Raw genomic sequence first — 19,596 nt, forward strand, 5'->3', positions numbered from 1 at the left:
ACGAAGGCTCAACGAAGATGTCTCTTATGTCTAACTACCGTACTTAACCCAGTCCTTAGCAATCGTTTTCGATACATATCGTTTAAGTAATTTAGTAAATGTTTTTGAGTATGATAGTAGGTAAATTTTTCTGACAATACATGCTGTTACATAGTATCAAAGTCGTCTAATCCAGTTAATAACTTTAATCCACAAACTGACTGACTGATACTGACTAACACGCAAAAAACTACCGAAGTTCATACTATAAGAAGTCTAAAAGATATGTCGCGACAATTACGCCACGGTATCTCTGGTAGCAATTAAATGATAAAAGCGGTGTGACAAACTAACGGACGAACAATGCGTTACGATTAGATTTATAGCCTGTGATCAATACTTGGCAGTAAAACAGGAGCTTTACGCAATTTGTTGTAGAAGAATGTTGCTGAACCTGTTATTGGGGAATGGTATTTTTACCAATCTTCAAAAGGGTCATTTTACTTTTATACATCGTACTTACATTGTATATAGTGGCTTTACGTGCTGTAATGTGCACCTCTGCTTACCTCTTCGGGGATTAAAGGCGTAATGTTGTGTTGTTGTATAATATCATACTTTTTGTTTCCTGACAGGGTAAGCAGAGAAGGTGTTAGAGCTGTACTTGTAGTACCGACTCATATTTATCTGCTGCATAATGAACTGTGTGTGAACTGTGACTCAAAACTAGTAGAGCTTTTCTCCATTAATGAGAAAACTGTGGTTTTGGTCAACAGCCTTTGGAGTAGCAGAAGTCCAAAAACGTCATGCTAAAACTGTAAGCACTTTTTGCTACCTTAGTAACATTTTTTTTATGTAATAGGGGACAAACGAGCAGACGGGTTACCTGATGGTAACCGATCAGAGCCGCCCATGGACATCCGCAACACCAGGGTAGCATAAACAAACTACACATAGCTGGTATGTATTCTTAGAAATTAAGTACCTAAGTAATGCAATATATTACTTGTTGTTGTTATGTGGTATTACAGTCTAAATCTGTAAGTACTTTTTGTTACCTTACTAGCATTTTTTATGGAATAGGGGGGCAAACGAGCCGCCCATGGATATCCGCAATGCTAGGACCAAGGCCTTAGTCTGCTATTACAATTGTGTCAGAATGGTCGATCATTGAGGCCCCACTAAGGCCCCTGAGGAGCATAAAAAACTACACATTGCTGGTATGAATTCTTAGAAATGAAGTAAGTAAATGCAATATACTAGTTACGTGCGACAACTATTTAGACTACACAACCAACCAATTAGCCCCGATATTAAGTCATATAGTTATTAAGTCCATGAGTCATTGGCACACCTGTCTGCCTTGTCACCGAACATCGTCCATTTATAAAGCATAGAAAGTTTATTTCGCGACTTTTTCCTTATATTAACCATTAGTAAGTATCGAGTATAGGTTGTTATGCGAATTTGAGACTTTAGGTCTTTGGGTTAGAGTAGTTTTGTTATTGTTTTTATTAGGTGTAGAGAAGTTATAGATAGATAGATTAATCTTTATTGTTTACCATTATTAAAAAGAATACAAATAAAAGAAACAATAATAAAGATATGGGAACAAAGGCGGTCTTATTAGAGTTAGTTGATAATAGACCCCTTACACTGCTCGAGGATATTACCTATTAGGAGCTGATTACATGACAGACACCGGGTAGAAGCGATCTCTCATAAACCCACTTCAGCAATGTTATATTATAACATAATAGATAGTAGATTAAGATTGAATTATGTGTAAAAAAATATAATAAAATAATAGTGTTATAAGTCCTCAGCTCATATGGCAAGCGTTAAACGCGTGTTATGAAAACGCATTTACAATGAGTCATTACAACACAACAAAATGCATGTTGTGTGAGTGAGGCTACCAGTGGCCCAATTACACCCCTACCCCAATCTTCCCAATCCCCGATTCCCCAACAACCCTTAAGTTATTAACCCCCAAAAGGCCCGCAACGCACTTGTAACGCCACTGGTGTTTTGGGTGTCCATGGGCGGTAGCGATTACTTACCACCAGATGATCCGTCTGCTCGTTTACCGGTTTATACCATAAAATAATGTTGCTAGTTGTAAAAGCACGCTTAATGCTTCCCATGTGAAAATAGGCTATATAAGATCAAATAATAGCCTCAACGACCTACTTTTAAACATGGTTCAGGCCTTAAAAATCAGCTAATTAGACACAAAATGGGCAGTATAAATGGATAGTATAAATATATCATTTCTAAGTGAGTTAAGACATAACATGGTGTCGCTAATGATTTGCCAAAATTCTGCAATAGTCCGATTTCTTAGAAAAAACAGGAAACATTAAAATCGTAATTAAAAAAATATTTCGAATAAAACAAAACTCGATTAGTGATGACGTCGTATCGATGTTGATGTGAAATCGGTTACGGTGACAGTCTCAACAAACTAATTTACTTACATCTCAATTAATTTATTATTTAAGTATTTGGATGTCGTAAAATGTCGAAATTGAGTAAATATAACTGTATATGTATAGGTACGTTGTTTTACTTGTTTTTATAACCAACTTGTTGGTCTAGTTGTCTATTTATATGAGTGTGAGTAATGAAGTGTCATGTCTGTTTTAATTGTTTAAGTTTCAAGTTTGAGTGGTTATCTGCAAGATTAAGTACAATAATAGAAGTCATATTAAGTAATTGATTACAATATGTAGCTATATTGCCCATTTATACATAATATTGAAGATTTTTTTAAGGGGTGAATAGCTTCCAATGACTTCTCCAGCATTAGGCGAGGTGAGACGGAGTGTCAGACTCTTACTGACTAAAAACCACCCCGTTCCTACTGCTGCTTTTCGAGCCGGAACCCCGGTCAACCCGCTAGGTAGTCCGCAGGTCTGGGGTAGACCGCAGCTCCGGACATAGCTAAAGATATGAATCTATTACCTAACTAGACTGATATACCATATAAAGTGTAGGTGGATAGCTAAGTCTGCTAAATAATGAACAACGGTTGACCGATAGTCGCTTAATAGTTTCTGGCAATACTACTACTTTATTTAGAGGAATATATGAAGAAATAGCAACACAATATACAAATAATTTATTATCTTCGAGAGGCTAGCAGTGACAATGTGTAAGAAAATAATAGTAGGTTAATTCCAAATGATCAAATTGCAGCAGTAGGATTAAAGTGTAAGAAGTAAGTAATTTTCTGATCATTTTTTGGGCATACTAGCCTTAAAGGCTTACACGACAAATTATTATGTTTCTTCGAATGACTAGTCAGTCAGTGACAGACAGAACTCTTACTAACTACAATTAGCCACTACATACACACATTATAATAAATCATTAACATAAGATCAAAATAAAGATGTCGGTAGCACTAACTGTCGAATCTTTTACCCTGCAACTAACTCAATAACAATAATGGCTTGTGCCACTCTACATTCATAAAAAGTACATTACAACCAAGGAGGCTCTAAGCACTTAATGTATTTGTTATCTGTGCTATCAAGTATTTATCAAAAAACAATTAAAAACGCGGCCGTTCGTTGCTAACGATGGCGCGCGAAGATTCCAATCGTTTGACAGATTGACGTTTGAGTGACAGCTGTCATTCTATTTTGGAGGCAAACTTTATTTTTTTAGTCTGTGCAGTTTAGTTCTGGAGTTGTTTGAGAAATATAGGTGGCCTATATTTTCATTTATAATTCAAAAAATCGTGAAATTATTTTAAATACAAGCAGTTGTAAATATTTGAGAGAGGTTTCAATTTAGAAATTCTCATAGGGGGTGTCCTTATGAAAAATTCACTGCTGAATGTACTTAATGTACTCTCAAAAATCATTAATCTTTCAAAATCAACCTTAAACAACACTATTTTAATCGATACTTCTGCGAATAATTTCTCGATTGGCCCACAATTCCACAAACCATCACTCAATTTAAGAACACAATAGAAGCTGGGAGTATGTTATTGTTGACCGTTCCCATTGGCCAGTCTACCAACCACTGCCTCACATTACTCACTCACTCACTTACTCACTCACTCACTCACTCACTTAGGAAATAAGGTTCAATGTCCTGAGGACCATTACGATCGTCATTTGTTTGTGATAGTACTATGATATCATCGGGTGATGTGATTATGTAGATTCATCGTGACATTTCACTTGGTAAGAGTCGTCTAGGATCGTCTCCATGGAAACAAGATGTTGAGAAGTTACTTAGATTCAGATTTAGATTTAGATTTCAGCCTTGATGGTCCCACTGCAGGGCAAAGGCCTCCCCACCCTCCTTCCACCCCTCTTTGTGCAAAGCCTTTTGCGGCCAATCCAATCATAGATGTTGAATTCGTCCCGCCAAGACTTACTTAGACTAAAATATTTTTAGGTATTGCCTATGTTTATGATGAGCATGACATGCTCATCATAAATATTACTACAGTCCAATGTTATAATCAATTGTCGGTACCAGTCCATTCTACTAGATTTCCGATTTCTTTGCATAAAGGCATATTAAGAAATTGCCACCTGCATAAGGGGGTTGGTCATATTTTCTATGCTTGGTTGTTGGGTTGGAAATCAAATCATGTTTGTCAGAGGGCGCCTATGCCCAGTCTCCGTTGTCCCTTAATGGGGTTTTATAACACCTAGAGAAAGTATGGGTTGGGGGACAAATGTATTTTACCGTGTCATTACCACACAGTAAAACTTTACGGAGTGCTAAAATAAAAACAAACACAAAAACATAAATCATCCAATTAAGTTTACAGTAAACGTAATTTAAAAAGTCGTAAACGAAATACGCGGGTTTTTTCCTCAATTTTTTCGTTTTGGCAACACTGTGCATTACCGGTGAAACTTTATTGAACTTTCAACCATAACTAAGTTCATAAGTGTGATTCTAGACATGCTAACATATCAAATTGTTACTTATTGTGTCACTAATGTACAGCTTAATGAGAGTCAGATAGGTATCATTATCTAGGTATTAACGGAATCATCAGGTCGCCACACAAAATAATGTGAGGTTCAAAATATGCCAAATACTTATGTTACTAGCTGGCTACTTATGGTACGGTACTAGAGTATTTGATTCCTTATATTATTATGTGTCACTTCATTTTATTTTTTTTGCGGAGGTAATGTCATCTAATTACTTCTCCCGCCTTGGGTCCTCCCGAGACGGAGTGTCGGACTCTGACTAAACTATGTTCGTCTTGTAGATTATTTTAAAATATTAGACAGGATTTTTTTATTTTCTTACGGAAACAAATATTTTCAAAGACATATCAATTTGAAATATTGCGTGACGTCACTTCTAGGTGACATTTTAGACTTAGAAATGACGTAAGTATTTGTTTCCACTCCTAAACTTTGATTCGTTATCTAAGTATTGTTATCTTATATGATAAAATAAAAAAATACGTGTCTAATATTTTTTCATTACCCAACTGATGGACTAAATACATTATTAATTTTCATACCCCGTCATCATCCCTATAAGCTCGCTCGCTAGCCTACCGAGTGAAACCGCCTTACCATTACATACATTACGAGAGTCTCACCCATCCACAGTGCCACAGTACAACAAGCAGCTTAACCTACAAACTATGAATCATTATGTTCTCAAGAATTCGGTTTGTCATCAATTCATCATGTCTGCCAGAATGCATTGTTGTCTTCGATATAAAGAAATGGAATCGACTACTTTCTATTAGGTACGGTACATGTTTTTACGTACTCGCACGCTCCCCGGCTTCGTTCGTGTCATTATCGAGATAAAAGATAAAAGATATGCCTTTAAATAGTTGTTTAGAGGAAAAGTGTGACGGAAAATGGGAATACTTAAACTAATCGTCAGGTGAATCTGCGCAGCTTTGTAATAGTGATTGCTCTGTAGTTAGAAATGTATCTAAATAGGTGATAATACGGGGTATAAACGGAATGCTCCTGAACGCCCGCAAACAGGAGATGGTATAAAAAAACTAAGTTTATAAAAAAAAGGATTCAATGTTTATTTGATCCTTGATGATTTGATATATCAAATGATTATGCATGAATAACACGAAGACAAAAACGAATAAATTATAAAAACAAAAGATTTTTCGGGAGCATTCAAATAATTTAGATATTGAACTGGTTACTCCCACGCAGTTTCACTCGCTATGCTCGACTTCTATTGATCGTAGCGTGATGTTTTATAGCCTTAACCTTCCTCGATAAATGTAAGTACTATCCAACACAAAAATAATTATCCAAATCGGTATATTAGCTCTGGAGATTAGCGCGTTCAAACAAACTCTTCAGCTTTATATATTGTAGTGTAGATTAGTGTAGATGTTAGCCTTCAGTAGTGTTTATGTAAACGAGTAAATAAGCTTTCAGACAAACATTCCCGTTTGCAGAATTAGTTTGGTTCGGTTCGGTCTACACAAGGATGGGTGAACATGGCCTTAGTTACTGGGGAAACGTTACTTTGACATAGATTTATAGTTGGCTAGATGGTGCAATGTGCGTACTCTAAATTAGGGTATTGTCTCGATGATTAACCCCATAAGGAGAAACAAACGTCTGTATTAATTTTGGGTTTCGGGTTCGATTCCCGGGTCGAGCAAAGTATAGCTGGGCTGTTTTCGGTTTTTTCGAAAATTTCTCAGCAATAGTACGGTGTCTAGAAATGTGCCCGTTATATGGCAATAGGCTCACCCTGGCTTACATGGGGCTTACAGCATAAATCCTGAAAAGTGTGTACCTTTGTCTACCCCTTCGGGGTTAAAATCGAAATTTCCCATGAATGGCATTTAAGAAATGTATTCCACACGGCATTACAACACTAATAGCTATCAACGAATGCCAAATCTAGTCTACACAACAGCATCTACATCATTGTACCGTCTACCTGTTTCATTGTGAAACTTCGTACGCTAAACTCAGTACGCGTGGGCGTCAAACAATTTGATACAACTCGGCACATCGAGAAACCACATGGAATAGGAAAACGAATCTTATACACTACAACATAAACATCAAAATTGCTTAATGTACAATGAAATAAGAATTGCGTTGGTACTTGAAAACATTGATGATTTGTTATAATGTTGGTAGTCCGTATGAAGTGACAGTTTGACATCTAGCCACTATATTTTAAGTGACTGTACGGTAATAAGGCAGAGTCGCAAAAGTGGAGTGACTTGAGCATGTAATTTGAAAACTCCTTGAAGCTTTTAATATTGATGACCCTACTAGTGTCAAGTCTTAACTTATTTTGACGACTTTTTTGTGGTATAAGCCGGTAAACGAGCCGGATCACAATGTAAGCAATAGCCGCCGCGCATGGACACCCAAAAATATCAGAGGCATTACAAGTGCGATGCAACTTAAGGGTTGTCGGGGGAAACACAACGCATGCATTGTTACACGTCAGTTTTCTGTGAGGCCGTGGTATCACTCTGGTCGAGCCCGCCCATTCGTGCATGGCTCTCCCATACTTCCTTTTTAGCCTTCAACTAACGATAGTCTATCTCTATATCTAAACTAGAAGCAAACTAGAGAACTTTCCGTTTAATCCCTTGTACTTAGTTCTAAACTTCCGTTAGTTTCTACATAGGTTTTCACGAAACTAAATGGTGAACCGCGAGAACTTAAAATTAGGCTTCGTTTTCGTTGCGGACTGCCTAGCCGGTTACCCGGGCTCCGGCTCGAAGAGCAGAAATAGGAATACTTAGGGTGCTTTTTAGTCAGTAAGAGTCTGTGAAAGAGGAAGCTGTAGCCTCGCCCAAGGCGGCAGAAGTCATTGGATTATTTTTTCCACTCAAAATAAAAGTCAGTTTCTGCAAGGGTTAAGCAAAGGTACACATGAGTAGTTTACTTTTCACGAGTCATGTTACTAGTCCCATAGTAAAGTGGGGAATCAAGGGCCTCATCTAGTAATTTTAGAGATTGACGTGTAAAAGTCAACAGTCTTGTAACCCATTTGCAAAAATAAATATCATTTATCATTCAATCAATTAACATATACCGGATTACTAAACACAACTCTATGCTGCTATGCTTCTAAAATTTTTCCTCAACCAACGACGCAATCAAATAAAAGTGACAAAAACTCACAATCGTAAATCTAGCTGCTACAAACTAGATTCAAATTCTAGACTCCGAGTCTGTGATTTAGTCTAGACTGTAGGTAATGATGTCATTACTATAATAGTATTAGAAATGGTTTCGGTATAAAGTGTGATGCGTTATTATAGGTTATAACTGTTTTGTTGGCACTAGGTGATAATGCTTAGAATTTACATTTAGGCAATCATATTACAATGTACAAATTTTGGTGTATCTTGTCTATCTAAAAGCGATGTACTTGGAAATTGCTGAGCTGATTTTATGAAGATGAAAATAGACTGAGCACTTTATGAAAATGTCGAAGAATTTCTCTGGCGCCGGCTCCAGCTCGAAGAGAGGGTGTAAGAACGGGGTGGTTTTTAGTCAGTAAGAGACTGATACTCCCTCGCTTTATCCATGGAGGGAGAAGTCATGATTTATGAGGATGCGTCTAAAATTATAAAATAGCTCAGATAAAAGATTACTTTCCCACTATTATAAAGTAAGATAGGTATTATTTGGCTTTTTATTAACGCTACATTTCGCACTTTTAAGTCTAATAGTAGAGATAGTGGTGAAGGTGTTAATTCGGATGTTTCGGTTCAAAATTATTTTTAGAATTAACCTAAAATAAACTTAATTTCCTAGAAAGTTTATATTCCATAACAAAAACATAAAAGAACTGAGATGATTTTGCGATTGGTTAGGTAATAAAAAAAATGCTATTTCTAAATCGAACACTTTCGCCCCTTCAATACTATTAAAAAAAAAGCCGTAGAAAATTGACAACACCGCAAAACCGTTCGAAACACCACTTACTTTAATCCATCATAATAGTAGGCTCTAATGTCTTAGAGATAATGTCCAATTTGCTAATAGTTCAACACGATGACCCTAGGTCAAACGCCCGACCTAGTTGTGTGCACCACCCGACTTGGTCAGTTGGCTCTTGACTTTTGACACGTAAGCATCGTTATTTGAAGTGTGTAGTTGACATAGATTGTGACACAGTAATGTATTGTGGTCTGTGGGTGGATGAAATAAATGTTTTGGACTTCTATTGTGCTTTAAATAATAGTCTCGAGTCTTGATGAAGTCTTGGATAATGATATTTGGAGTTTTGTTTATTTTATTATTAATATTGTTTCTTTCGTTGTGTGTCAATTGATTCTGCTTAATATATGTTTGCCTAATTTTGCTCGAAAGAACAATGGTTGAGTTGTTATTGCGATTTTAAGTACTGTAACATGCGCGCCTCAGAGCCATCAGACCACTATAGTTGGTTACTACCTAGTAGGGTTGATGCCTGATCCGGAGCTGCGGACTACCTAGCGGGTTTACCTGGGATCCGGCTTGAAGGACAGAAGTAGGAACGGTGTGGTTTTTAGTGAGTAAGAGTCTGCAACTACCTCTCGCCTCGCCCAAGGCGGGAAAAGTCATTGAATGATTTTCCCCCTTTAAAAAAAAGTACTGTGACATTTTGGACACGAATCCAAAGGTTTACTTTACTTGACCCAGGCATTGAACTCTCAACCTCATAATCAATTAACTTTACTTCAATTTATTAGAAATATATTGAAAATCAATATAAACATTAGCCATTTACCGCACGTAATTTCATACGAACTGTAAATATCTAGAATGGCCGTAACTACTTAGCGAGCTTCTTCAAAGCCCAACCAATAAAAGTTCAGTTACAACGTCCACAAACATTCTTACATCTATATTTTATTTTATTTATTAAGGCTTGCAACACGTGCAGAGGTCGGGCATGCCAGCACGTGTCATGTTACAAGTGCATCAGTTATCTATGGTACGGTTATGTTTTGTTGTTTGCCGACCAGCAACAATTACAAATAAAACCGGCCAAGTGCGAGTCGGGCTCGCCCATTAAGGGCTCCGTAACAGCAAGTAGATGACATCATATAAAATTTGTAAAATAACTTGGTTTTACATAGTGTCTGTATGAACGACAAAGTTATATTTGCGGTTTTTGAAAATGTTTTATTTTCTTAAAAACTAATATGTAATGATATCTCGTTCAAACTAATTTTCGTTGTTAGTTTCCATTGAAATCTACAGCATATATTTTTTTCGGGTTTCTCACACTCTTATTTTAAAAGTGAGAGGGGGGGTTTGCCATTTGGCTACGGAACCCTAAAAAGAGGCGCGACCACGGGCCCCGAGTGTCTATGCTTCCTATATGGTCACGAGTTAATGTGTTGGACATAAATGGGTGTATGGTGTAAAATTGATTAAGAATTGACGTTTCTGTCATTGGCCATTCGTAAATGCTAGTTTTGGATTTATTTGCTGAGATCGGATGGTTTCTGTCATGTCCAATTTACTGGTTTATGGGTTAAAGTCATCGGTAGCGTCTGTCGTAAAGTTTTGAATTTTGTCGATTTGGTTAATGATACAAGAGTTTACTATGAAAGTACTAAACATTAAAGATATTGACTAAAAATCACGGTTTACTCACGTAAATTAATTGAGAAAAGGTCTATTAGTTTTGAGTCACAGAGGGATTCTTTATAATGAGCAGCGTGCTAATTACTAATTTACGTATGTAAGCCGGGATTTTTAGTTATTTTAGTATGTCTACGATAGTTATTATAAAAATATTAAAGACATTGACAAAATATTTTACATTAATAAAATAATTTTAACACCAAGCTAGGATTTCGCTTTATTATAGTAGTCGATGGAAGCGTACTAGCAAATCACTTTCAAACATATAAATTCCAGTGGCGGGAGTGAACTCTTTACTTTTTTTAAACCTTTGCCCCATACTAAGATTTCCTCCTGTGTCGTGGGTGTGTTCACACAACATACAAGTTCACAACCAGACCCAAAACAACAATTTGTGGATAACACAAAGAGTTGCTCCGTGCGGGAAACCCACTACACGTTGCGTTGTAACCGGTTGTCTAGCCACCGCACCAAACGTGCTGTCAAATTACAGACTTTTACACTATATTCTACCTATTTTAATATCTAAGAACCCAGTATCCAAACCCCTATCTGCCTCACTTATGACCACTACACAAAAAGAGTTAGAAAGTAGAAAGGACATCCATATACACGAATGTTATAAATAATTTTGCCGCACTGACCGTAAACTAATCGCGATTATTTCCACTCGCCGGCTCCATTGTGGTCCACTAACGGCATTTAGGCGACTATTGTCCAAATTAGTCGACTATTGTCGATATTAGTCGAGTATTGTCGGAATTTCAGCGGCTTATCTTGTTTGCTATCGAATCATGATTTTTACGGTCAAATGTAAACGAGACACGCAGCGGGCATGCGCACGGTTGTTAATTTGTTAGCTTCGGTTCGTGTTTGATGGAAAATCCTACGAGTGTACCTATAGCTACGTATGTATCTTACCGTAGATGCTGGAGGATAGACAAGACGCTATTGGTTGGGATGTGTGTATAAGGTTTAATGTTTTAAAAACCATAATTTGCTAATTGGGGTTATGTGACATTTTCTATATCTATCGTTACTTAAACGTTTTAACTTTTTGTATCAAGCTGTTTCTAAGATTTCAAAAAGTACAGTAAAAAAATACATAGATATGTAGACCTTTTTTTGTAGGAGGAAAATCATCCAATGACTTCTCTCGCCTAGGGCGAGGTGAGAGGGAATATCAGGATATCCTACTAGGAATGGCGTGGTTTTTTTAATAAGAGTCTTACTCCTGCTTTTTGAGCCGGAGCCCACGGTAAACCCGCTAGGTAGTCCGCAGCTCCGGATAAATATAATACCATAAGGTCGATATTGCAAAGCCAATAGCTTGACACGTTAATAATAATTAAATATATCCATTGCTACATGAATTATCTGTTTCCCATAAATTAAACATAAAACCCAAAACAATTAATTAAAGATAATAAACGAAAACCTTTTTGCAACACAACCTCCTTTGACAATGGAAAGCCGACATTAATTGATACACATACACTAGACATAACTAATTAGTGTTTAAATGTCAATGGGCAAACAGGTGACCAGTAATTTGGAATAAATTAATCAATATTGCTTTATATTTTCAGAATTTCTCACATACATAATATACAATAGGTAAAGGATTAAATAATGTATTAGAGTGATTGTAATTTATTTTTCTCGTTCTTCTCCATTCGAAGCTACACTTTGGAACGAGCATCTAGCTTCACTGACTGCCAAACTGAAGTGCAATTCATTTTGACGTTTCAAAAGTGCCGAATTTAGGATTAATTGAAATAAATGCTTTGACTTTGTCTTTGGGTGACGTTTTTGGAGTAGTCGCACGCGCAACTGTTCTTCACGAAAGCTTAAGTTTCATCGCTTGAATCTTTCAGACGAATAAATTGCTTATATATGCTTAGAATGTTTGAAATCTATCTAATATGTATTATAAATGCAAACGTTTGTGAGTTGATGTATTTTTGTGTATGTTTGTTACTCAATCACGTCAAAACGGCTAAAGTGATCGGGGTGAAATTTAGTACAGAGGTAGATTATGGTCTGGAATAACATATAGGATACTTTTTCTCCTACGGGAACGTAGGCAAAGCCGTTGGCAGAAGTTAGCTATTGATAAAGTAATAACACAAAAATGAAGGCCCTAGTGATTTATAATCCAACTGCTGTTAAAAGCTCACAAAAGCTTAAACTACAAATCAACTTAAAACGAGTAAAAAGTAAGCTTATTAAAAGTAGTTCTGCTATAATATTTAATATTCCTTGTATAACCCTAACAGAGTGCGGTTATATTTAGATAAAAAGTAAGTAAAATTACTCACATCATTTCCATGTTCTCCGTGGCCGTTCAAGCGATAATCTTCATTGTTATCCAAAATCTTATCTTCATTATCAATCCTAATATCAGTACCATCTTTCAATCCATAATCGCCGTCCTCAGCAACACCAATGTCATGCCCATTAGTCTTATACTCCAAACTGTCACACTCCCTCATCTCCAGCCGCACTTTACTCGATTCCTTATCGATTATCATATTCGATTCCACAATCTTATCGATGTCGTAATTGTCACCAAAACTTCTCGATCTCCGCTTCTTCTGAGGAGTCTCATCTTTATCGATTATATTGTTGTTGTTCCTGTATTTTAGAGGATCTGTTTCTTCAACTAAGTTTGCTTTTTTAGCCTCTTCATAATCGTAATGAGGTTTCTTTCGTTTCAAATTGAAGTTCTCGTTAAATATGTCTTCGACGGTGAGGTCTCGTTCCGTCATCTCTGCCAAGTTGATCCCATTCATTTTAGTCATCGTGGCAAACGTTCCTAGTTTTCTAATTGGTCACATTGTGCACTGGCCGGGGTTATCTCGTGCCATTGTCGGTTTAACGCGGCGTAAATCATCGACGGATCATTATCTACCGACCGAGATGACCGCTATAACCGACCAGGTTATACGAACCTCTAATTTCAGTAGTGTAAGTATACAAAAATCGATTTGTTCAAGTCCTATATAGGCTGGCGTTATCGTTTTGTTACCGCCTCACGTTGGCCAACTATCGTGAACTTTTACACGATTATTGTACCTCCATTACATTTCGTATGAGAATTCTATTTTCTTAGATCGATGATATTCTTTTGTCTCGCTCTTCTGTGCACGTTTGTCTCTATCTAACATCAAATAATGTTATTGTTTACTTGCCCCGTTATTATTGATGGTATAGGAAATTGCCTGACCAATATGTGATTACCTCCGGATTCGTATACTCAATTTTACTGCAGTTAATAACTTTATCAATTTAAAGTAAAAAAATATATTAAAAAATCTCAATTCAAACACAAACTCGCACTTCTCGTAAAATTCAACCAAATAAGAAAAAAACAATATTTACCAAAAAGCACAAATAAAAAAAAACACTAGATTAAAAAAAAAGAAACAAAATACCAAAACACGATCACTGTCAGTTAAAAGTTATTCAAAGCCAAACAAAAAAACAAAAAAAAAAAAAAAATAACAGAAAAATTCGAAATGGAATTCGAAAATGGTGGTTTAAAAATTGAAATTTGGTAGGTTGGCGCGTGTAGGCCACGTGAGCGGTCGGTCGCGGCCCGCGGCAGTCACATGGTGAGCTCGGAACTTGACGTACCGCGGCCCGCGATAAAAGACGGGGAGTGCCACAGCCTCACAGCCTCACAGACCACCGTCAATATGCAGATCAAGAAATATATTAACATTTAATTAATTTTGATCGAGCGACGACTGGTAATTGATTAATCGGGCGCATAATTGAATTGCGTCAACGTTTCAGTGGACTATATTTAGGTGGGTCATTTTAATAATTTTGCATTAAGTATATACATTATCTAAACGCAACTCATTTGTCATATTCTCTGCTTAATATGAAACTCGTCTATGTACGAGTAACTGTAGGTAAATAAGAGCCATTTTTCTATCAACCACGCGTGCAACGTTCAATTAGAACGTGTTACTTTAAAGAATTTATTTAAGCCACTTTCACCCTTTAGTGACTTTAATTCAATTAGTAGACTTACAAAATATACTTAGAAACTTATAAATAATTCATTTGTCTAGTTTTAAGCGAAATCCTTTAATAGGTTAGAAATTCCTTTAATAGGTAACCTCCTTTTCAGCGAAACTTGCCCGGTATTAGTATAATTAAATTTACAAATTACAAACTTATAAATCATTGATTTGTCTAATACTCTATTAATTTAAACTCTTTTTCAAAACTTTTTCCTATACTTTCCAGACTTTATCAATAGCCAATACTGCATTATTTTGCATAGACTAACACAAAGTCTATCAGTCAACTTTTCCTATACCAAAAAGGTTCTATAACCCGCGCATATACTGTGTAAAAGCTTCGTCTCGCTCTGTGCTGCGAATGTGTATCATTGTACCTCTCATATCAGGTTCCATTGTAAAACTGTGCGTCTGTGTGAGTGATAGGTGCGTTGGTACACTCTGGGTACACTAAAGCTGCTAGCTTACGCTGCTGTTTTTTTTTTCAGGAAATTAAAAAGTCAAAATGTCAAATTTGTTTATTTCAATTTGACTAGGAAGTGCATTTTTGAACGTCAAAGCAAATATAATAATATTAAAAATGTCTGTCTGTCGGTCAGTCCTCTAGTGAACGCCTTTAGCATATTACTACAATAGGCTAAAATGTGTAAAAATAAAAAAATAATAAAAGTCACTTCGTATTTCAAGAGTTCTGAATGTAACGTTGTTGACTGTACACGTTTGTATGTGTGCGTGAACGAAATGATATTTCATGTGCGCGTACGCACGTTGACGACACGTCGCTAGAGCTTAGAAAGCTTTTGATTAGTTTACAGCATTTACTTTTATTACTAATTTCAGTTAATTTTAGTTAATTGTAAGTCTATTTTATTCGTAATTAATAATTAGGTTTCTTTTTATATGGGTTAAAAAAAGCTAGTGGCCTGCGTTCCTGTAGGATAAAAAGTATCATATCACCCAAGTCAGCTTGTACCCTGTCCATATACTAAATTACATCAAAATCCGATCGGTAGTTTCAGTGTGATTGACGGACAAACATCCAAACAAACAAACTTTCACATTTATAGTATTAGTGCGAAGTATGATTGCTTCTTATTAAGTACCTAAAAAGATATGAACATTATATAAAATTAAAAGGTTATAAAGTCGCTAATTGTTACAATAATAATTTTTTTTTAAGGTGGGAAAATTATCCAAGTAGGCCCGAGGGAGGGTCAGACTCTTCATGACTAAAAACCACCCCGTTCCTACTCCTGCTTTTCAAACCGGAGCCCCGGTAACCCCGCTATAGCACATAGATTACATAATACCAAACAATGAATCCTATGTATAAATGGACTAAAGTTTATTTAATTCAGTACTCCCTTATTTAATCAATTTTTAATCGTAATACTAAGCTTATAAGACTGACTATCTATTTCGCGAAGAGAAATGTAACATTGCACATAGGACACCGAATCAACTTGTAGGTACTTATTATTCTGTGACAGAACTATGAATCCTATGTAAAAATTGTCAAAACTTTAGCTAATTCAGTACTAACTAGTTTAATCAATTTTCAATCTTAAAACTAAGCGTATAAGATTGAATAATGTGTATCAGTTACCTAGCATTGTCTGTGAATGGTAGACGAACACTAAAAACTAGTAATTAGGTATCTCCGACCAGTATCGTCTAAGAGCTAATTATCTTTAACTAATTGTTCTGTGAAGAGCTGACGTGTGTATGCATGGAATAATTGCTTTTACTTACAAGAACATTTATTATATTCATACGAAAACTAAAGACTGTCTCGTTGGTCGAGTGGTCGTAAGTGTGACTGCCAGACCAGAGGTCTTATTCGAAAATTTCTCAGTAGTAGCACAGAGACTGGAATTGTGCCCAGTATATGGCAATACGCTCACCCCCTATTACATGGGACTTATAACACAAATGGTGAAATGTGGGTTGTACCTACATTGTATAGCGGCATTACGTGCCGTAATATGCACCTCTGCGTGGATAAAAAGGCGTGACGTTTTTAATGCGATAATGTAGACAATGTTTGTCACTGTTTGCATTCAGAATTCTGTTTGCAAATTGTAAGTATTCAATGGAAAAACGATTTGTCAGATGTTAAAAAAATATTTTATTATATTTATTTTTTTTAATTTTTTTTTTATATTTAGATTCCAGTCATGGTCGTCCCACTACAGGGCAAAGGCCTCCCTACCTTCCTTCCACTCCTCTCTGTTTAAAGCTTTGGTGACTCGATGTTATAAATAATATGTAAGAATTAGAATTAGGTAGATTGGTGGCATTAACATTGCCGACCTTTTTTATTTAGGCGGAAAAACTTCAAACGTCCCACCGACACGTACAGTCACTCAGTAAGTACGCATAAACAGTTTCCTCTACCGATTCAAAAATAAAATAAAATAAATAATACGCAACTAACAATTATTAAATTTATCACAAGACTAGACGACCCACACACAAAATGAATTATCGTCAATGCATACTAGACGTCACTTAAAAAATAACACAATATCTATTTAAATGAAATAAATCATAGAAATATAACGGTACAGTTATTGTTACACCTTCTACTGCCCACGTCGGCTCACCCATCCTTACTTTATTTTCATTCCCAGGGAAAGAACAGGGTCAGGTAGAAATAAGTACCTAACATTAATATGACAAGCCATGTCACTTCAGATAGAAAAACCAGTGTAACTTGACATGTGGCGAAAAATGGAACTAAATTTTGTATACGGAATTTAAAGCGTCATTCGTTTTGGCTAAGCAATCAGCGACATTATGAGCGGCCAAGTTATGCTGATTAATTCTGGGTTAAGCAGTGAGTGGGCGAGTGAGGTCACAGCACTAGTTCATCGACATGTCAACGAGACAACACTCATGTGTCAATGGTCCGAGCACGCTTGAACTCGGACAATGAAGCGTTGATTTGAAACTTGTTAATTGCTTTTTATGATTACCGAGTGATGATTATGCAGAATTGTACCTAGTAAATCTAGAATAATTTATATGAGTTATGGTTTATCGATTTTTTTCCTGAAATCAAACGTGATTTATAAATACTTTTACGTAAAATTACGAATGCATAAAATACTATGAAATACGCCAAACGTTGACAATAATTTAAAATATTTTTAAATTTTGAATGCAATCGCTAGCGACATCTAGTGGCGAGTAGTGTAACTAAGTAAAACCTCTGTTAACTTCTTACTTACGTAGTTTGACTATGCGATAATAGATGGCGCTGCGTTGTGAGTTTAGATAAGGAAAGAAAGTGGCACAGTCGTCAAGAAAATTTAATTTAAAACTAATTAGAAAATGGTTTAGTTTAAGTATTCAACGTCACTGTGCCTGTGTAATCGTGGAATGAATTTGATTTTTACCTTGCATTACTTTATCTTATTTTCCGAACGCAATGCCATCTATTGTCAAGAAGCTTAAATGGAAGTTCATAGTCTCAAAAACTTACCCAGGTGGCGTTGGTATCGTTGGACACAGTTTGAAAAGTAGGAACACACCGAAAAGTCATTTTTCGCTAAATATCACAAAATTGGTCAGTTTTTTACTAACAAACTTCTTCTCACAGCTTACCTAGAACAAAACAAAACACTTACTTAGTGATACAAATAAAAAAAATAAACTAAAACATGTTTTATGTAAGAAAATTGATTTATACAGAAAATAATTGACACATACTTTATTCGCATGCGAAATAAACTATGATTAACATAAAATGGATGGTACAAGGTGAACAATATATGTAGACAATCTATGCCCGATAAGGTAAACGTTAAAAGGTTATATTGATTTATAGATAACTGACTTATGACGGGTTAATTGAAGGCAATCATCATCGCGCGTCCATCACCGTTACTGGAGCAATCATAATTTAGATTGGTGTATGATTGGTGGGTATAATCTTACAGCGATTTAGGCGTAGGGGTACGAAATGTTACGTGTTCCTAGTGACTCAAATTGGTCCATGATTTTTTGTGGGTTTTAAAGAAATTTTGTATTTCTTTTTTGTAGTGTAGGTATCTATTTTTTTTTAAATTAGGGCTTTACTGTCTTTGCTTCTAAGTAATATTAATGACGCAAGTTTTGAAACAATTTTGTTTTGAATGAACTAGAGTTAATGCTGTCCACGTGTACTCGTATCTACTTTAATAATAATATTGAAAGATAATTTAAAACACATCCGGTCTCATAATCAACTAAACGAAAATCCATTTTATATTTTACACCTAAAATTAAATAGTCGACATCATAAAAATAATAGCCCACAGTTAATATTGACAGGTAATTTTAAGTTGTACGTAATCATTAAGCACAGATTTGAAGTGAAGATTTCTAGGCTGAGTGCGGCCGGCCCGTGCCATGCCCGAGGCGGTGCGGCCAGCTCCAGCATTTTTAAACCGCCAAAAAAACAAAATAAAAAGTCGTTCGGAACAAGTTCGTACTCTATACTGCTGTGTTTAGGTCGACTATTCGATAACAGATGTCGCTTTTTTCGAGTAACCTTTTTGTGTGTACCAGACATCAAGAATTTTATGCCTCATTGTAGCGCGCACTGAGTTATCATTATGTTGGTATGTTATTTTTTGCGTGTTTCGGAAAGATTAATTAGTATATTTGCGGAATGTGGCTCAGTTTTATTTGTGATATGTGAGTAATGGATTATTAAATATAAATTAGTTGGATAGTCTTTGACTGCGCACGGTAACTGTTGTATGAAAGTTTAGTTTCAAACGAAGTCCAGAATATCTTGTTGGGTTAATACAAGTCTACGCTTAGGTAATAAAGCGACGTTGTCTTAAACTTTAGCTAGTACTTAGAACTAGCTAGACCTAGTTAGTGCTATTGTGACTTTCTACTTGATAACGCTTTTCTTAATACTTAGGTACACTGAGAAACTTAAGAAACGCTCACTATCTTACTTATATTTAAATTCAATTTCTAAT

The 19,596-nt window shown here is 36.0% G+C and overlaps 1 protein-coding gene across 3 annotated transcripts in view; it reads right to left on the bottom strand.

Moving 5' to 3' along the window:
- LOC118277573 (transcription factor AP-2-epsilon) overlaps positions 1–19,596 on the bottom strand; it is a 63,698-nt gene that overhangs the window by 30,402 nt on the left and 13,700 nt on the right. The window contains exon 2 of one of the 3 annotated variants that reach the window (XM_050696394.1): positions 18,105–18,221. In XM_050696394.1, the coding sequence (XP_050552351.1) occupies positions 18,105–18,164 (60 nt within the window). In that variant the 5' untranslated portion in view covers positions 18,165–18,221. Of the gene's footprint in view, positions 1–12,901; positions 14,242–18,104; positions 18,222–19,596 lie in introns of those variants that run through there. The other 2 variants (XM_050696393.1, XM_050696392.1) reach the window with 2 other exon arrangements.

Source organism: Spodoptera frugiperda, chromosome 10 (genome assembly GCF_023101765.2).
Source record: "Spodoptera frugiperda isolate SF20-4 chromosome 10, AGI-APGP_CSIRO_Sfru_2.0, whole genome shotgun sequence".
NCBI lineage: Eukaryota > Metazoa > Arthropoda > Insecta > Lepidoptera > Noctuidae > Spodoptera > Spodoptera frugiperda.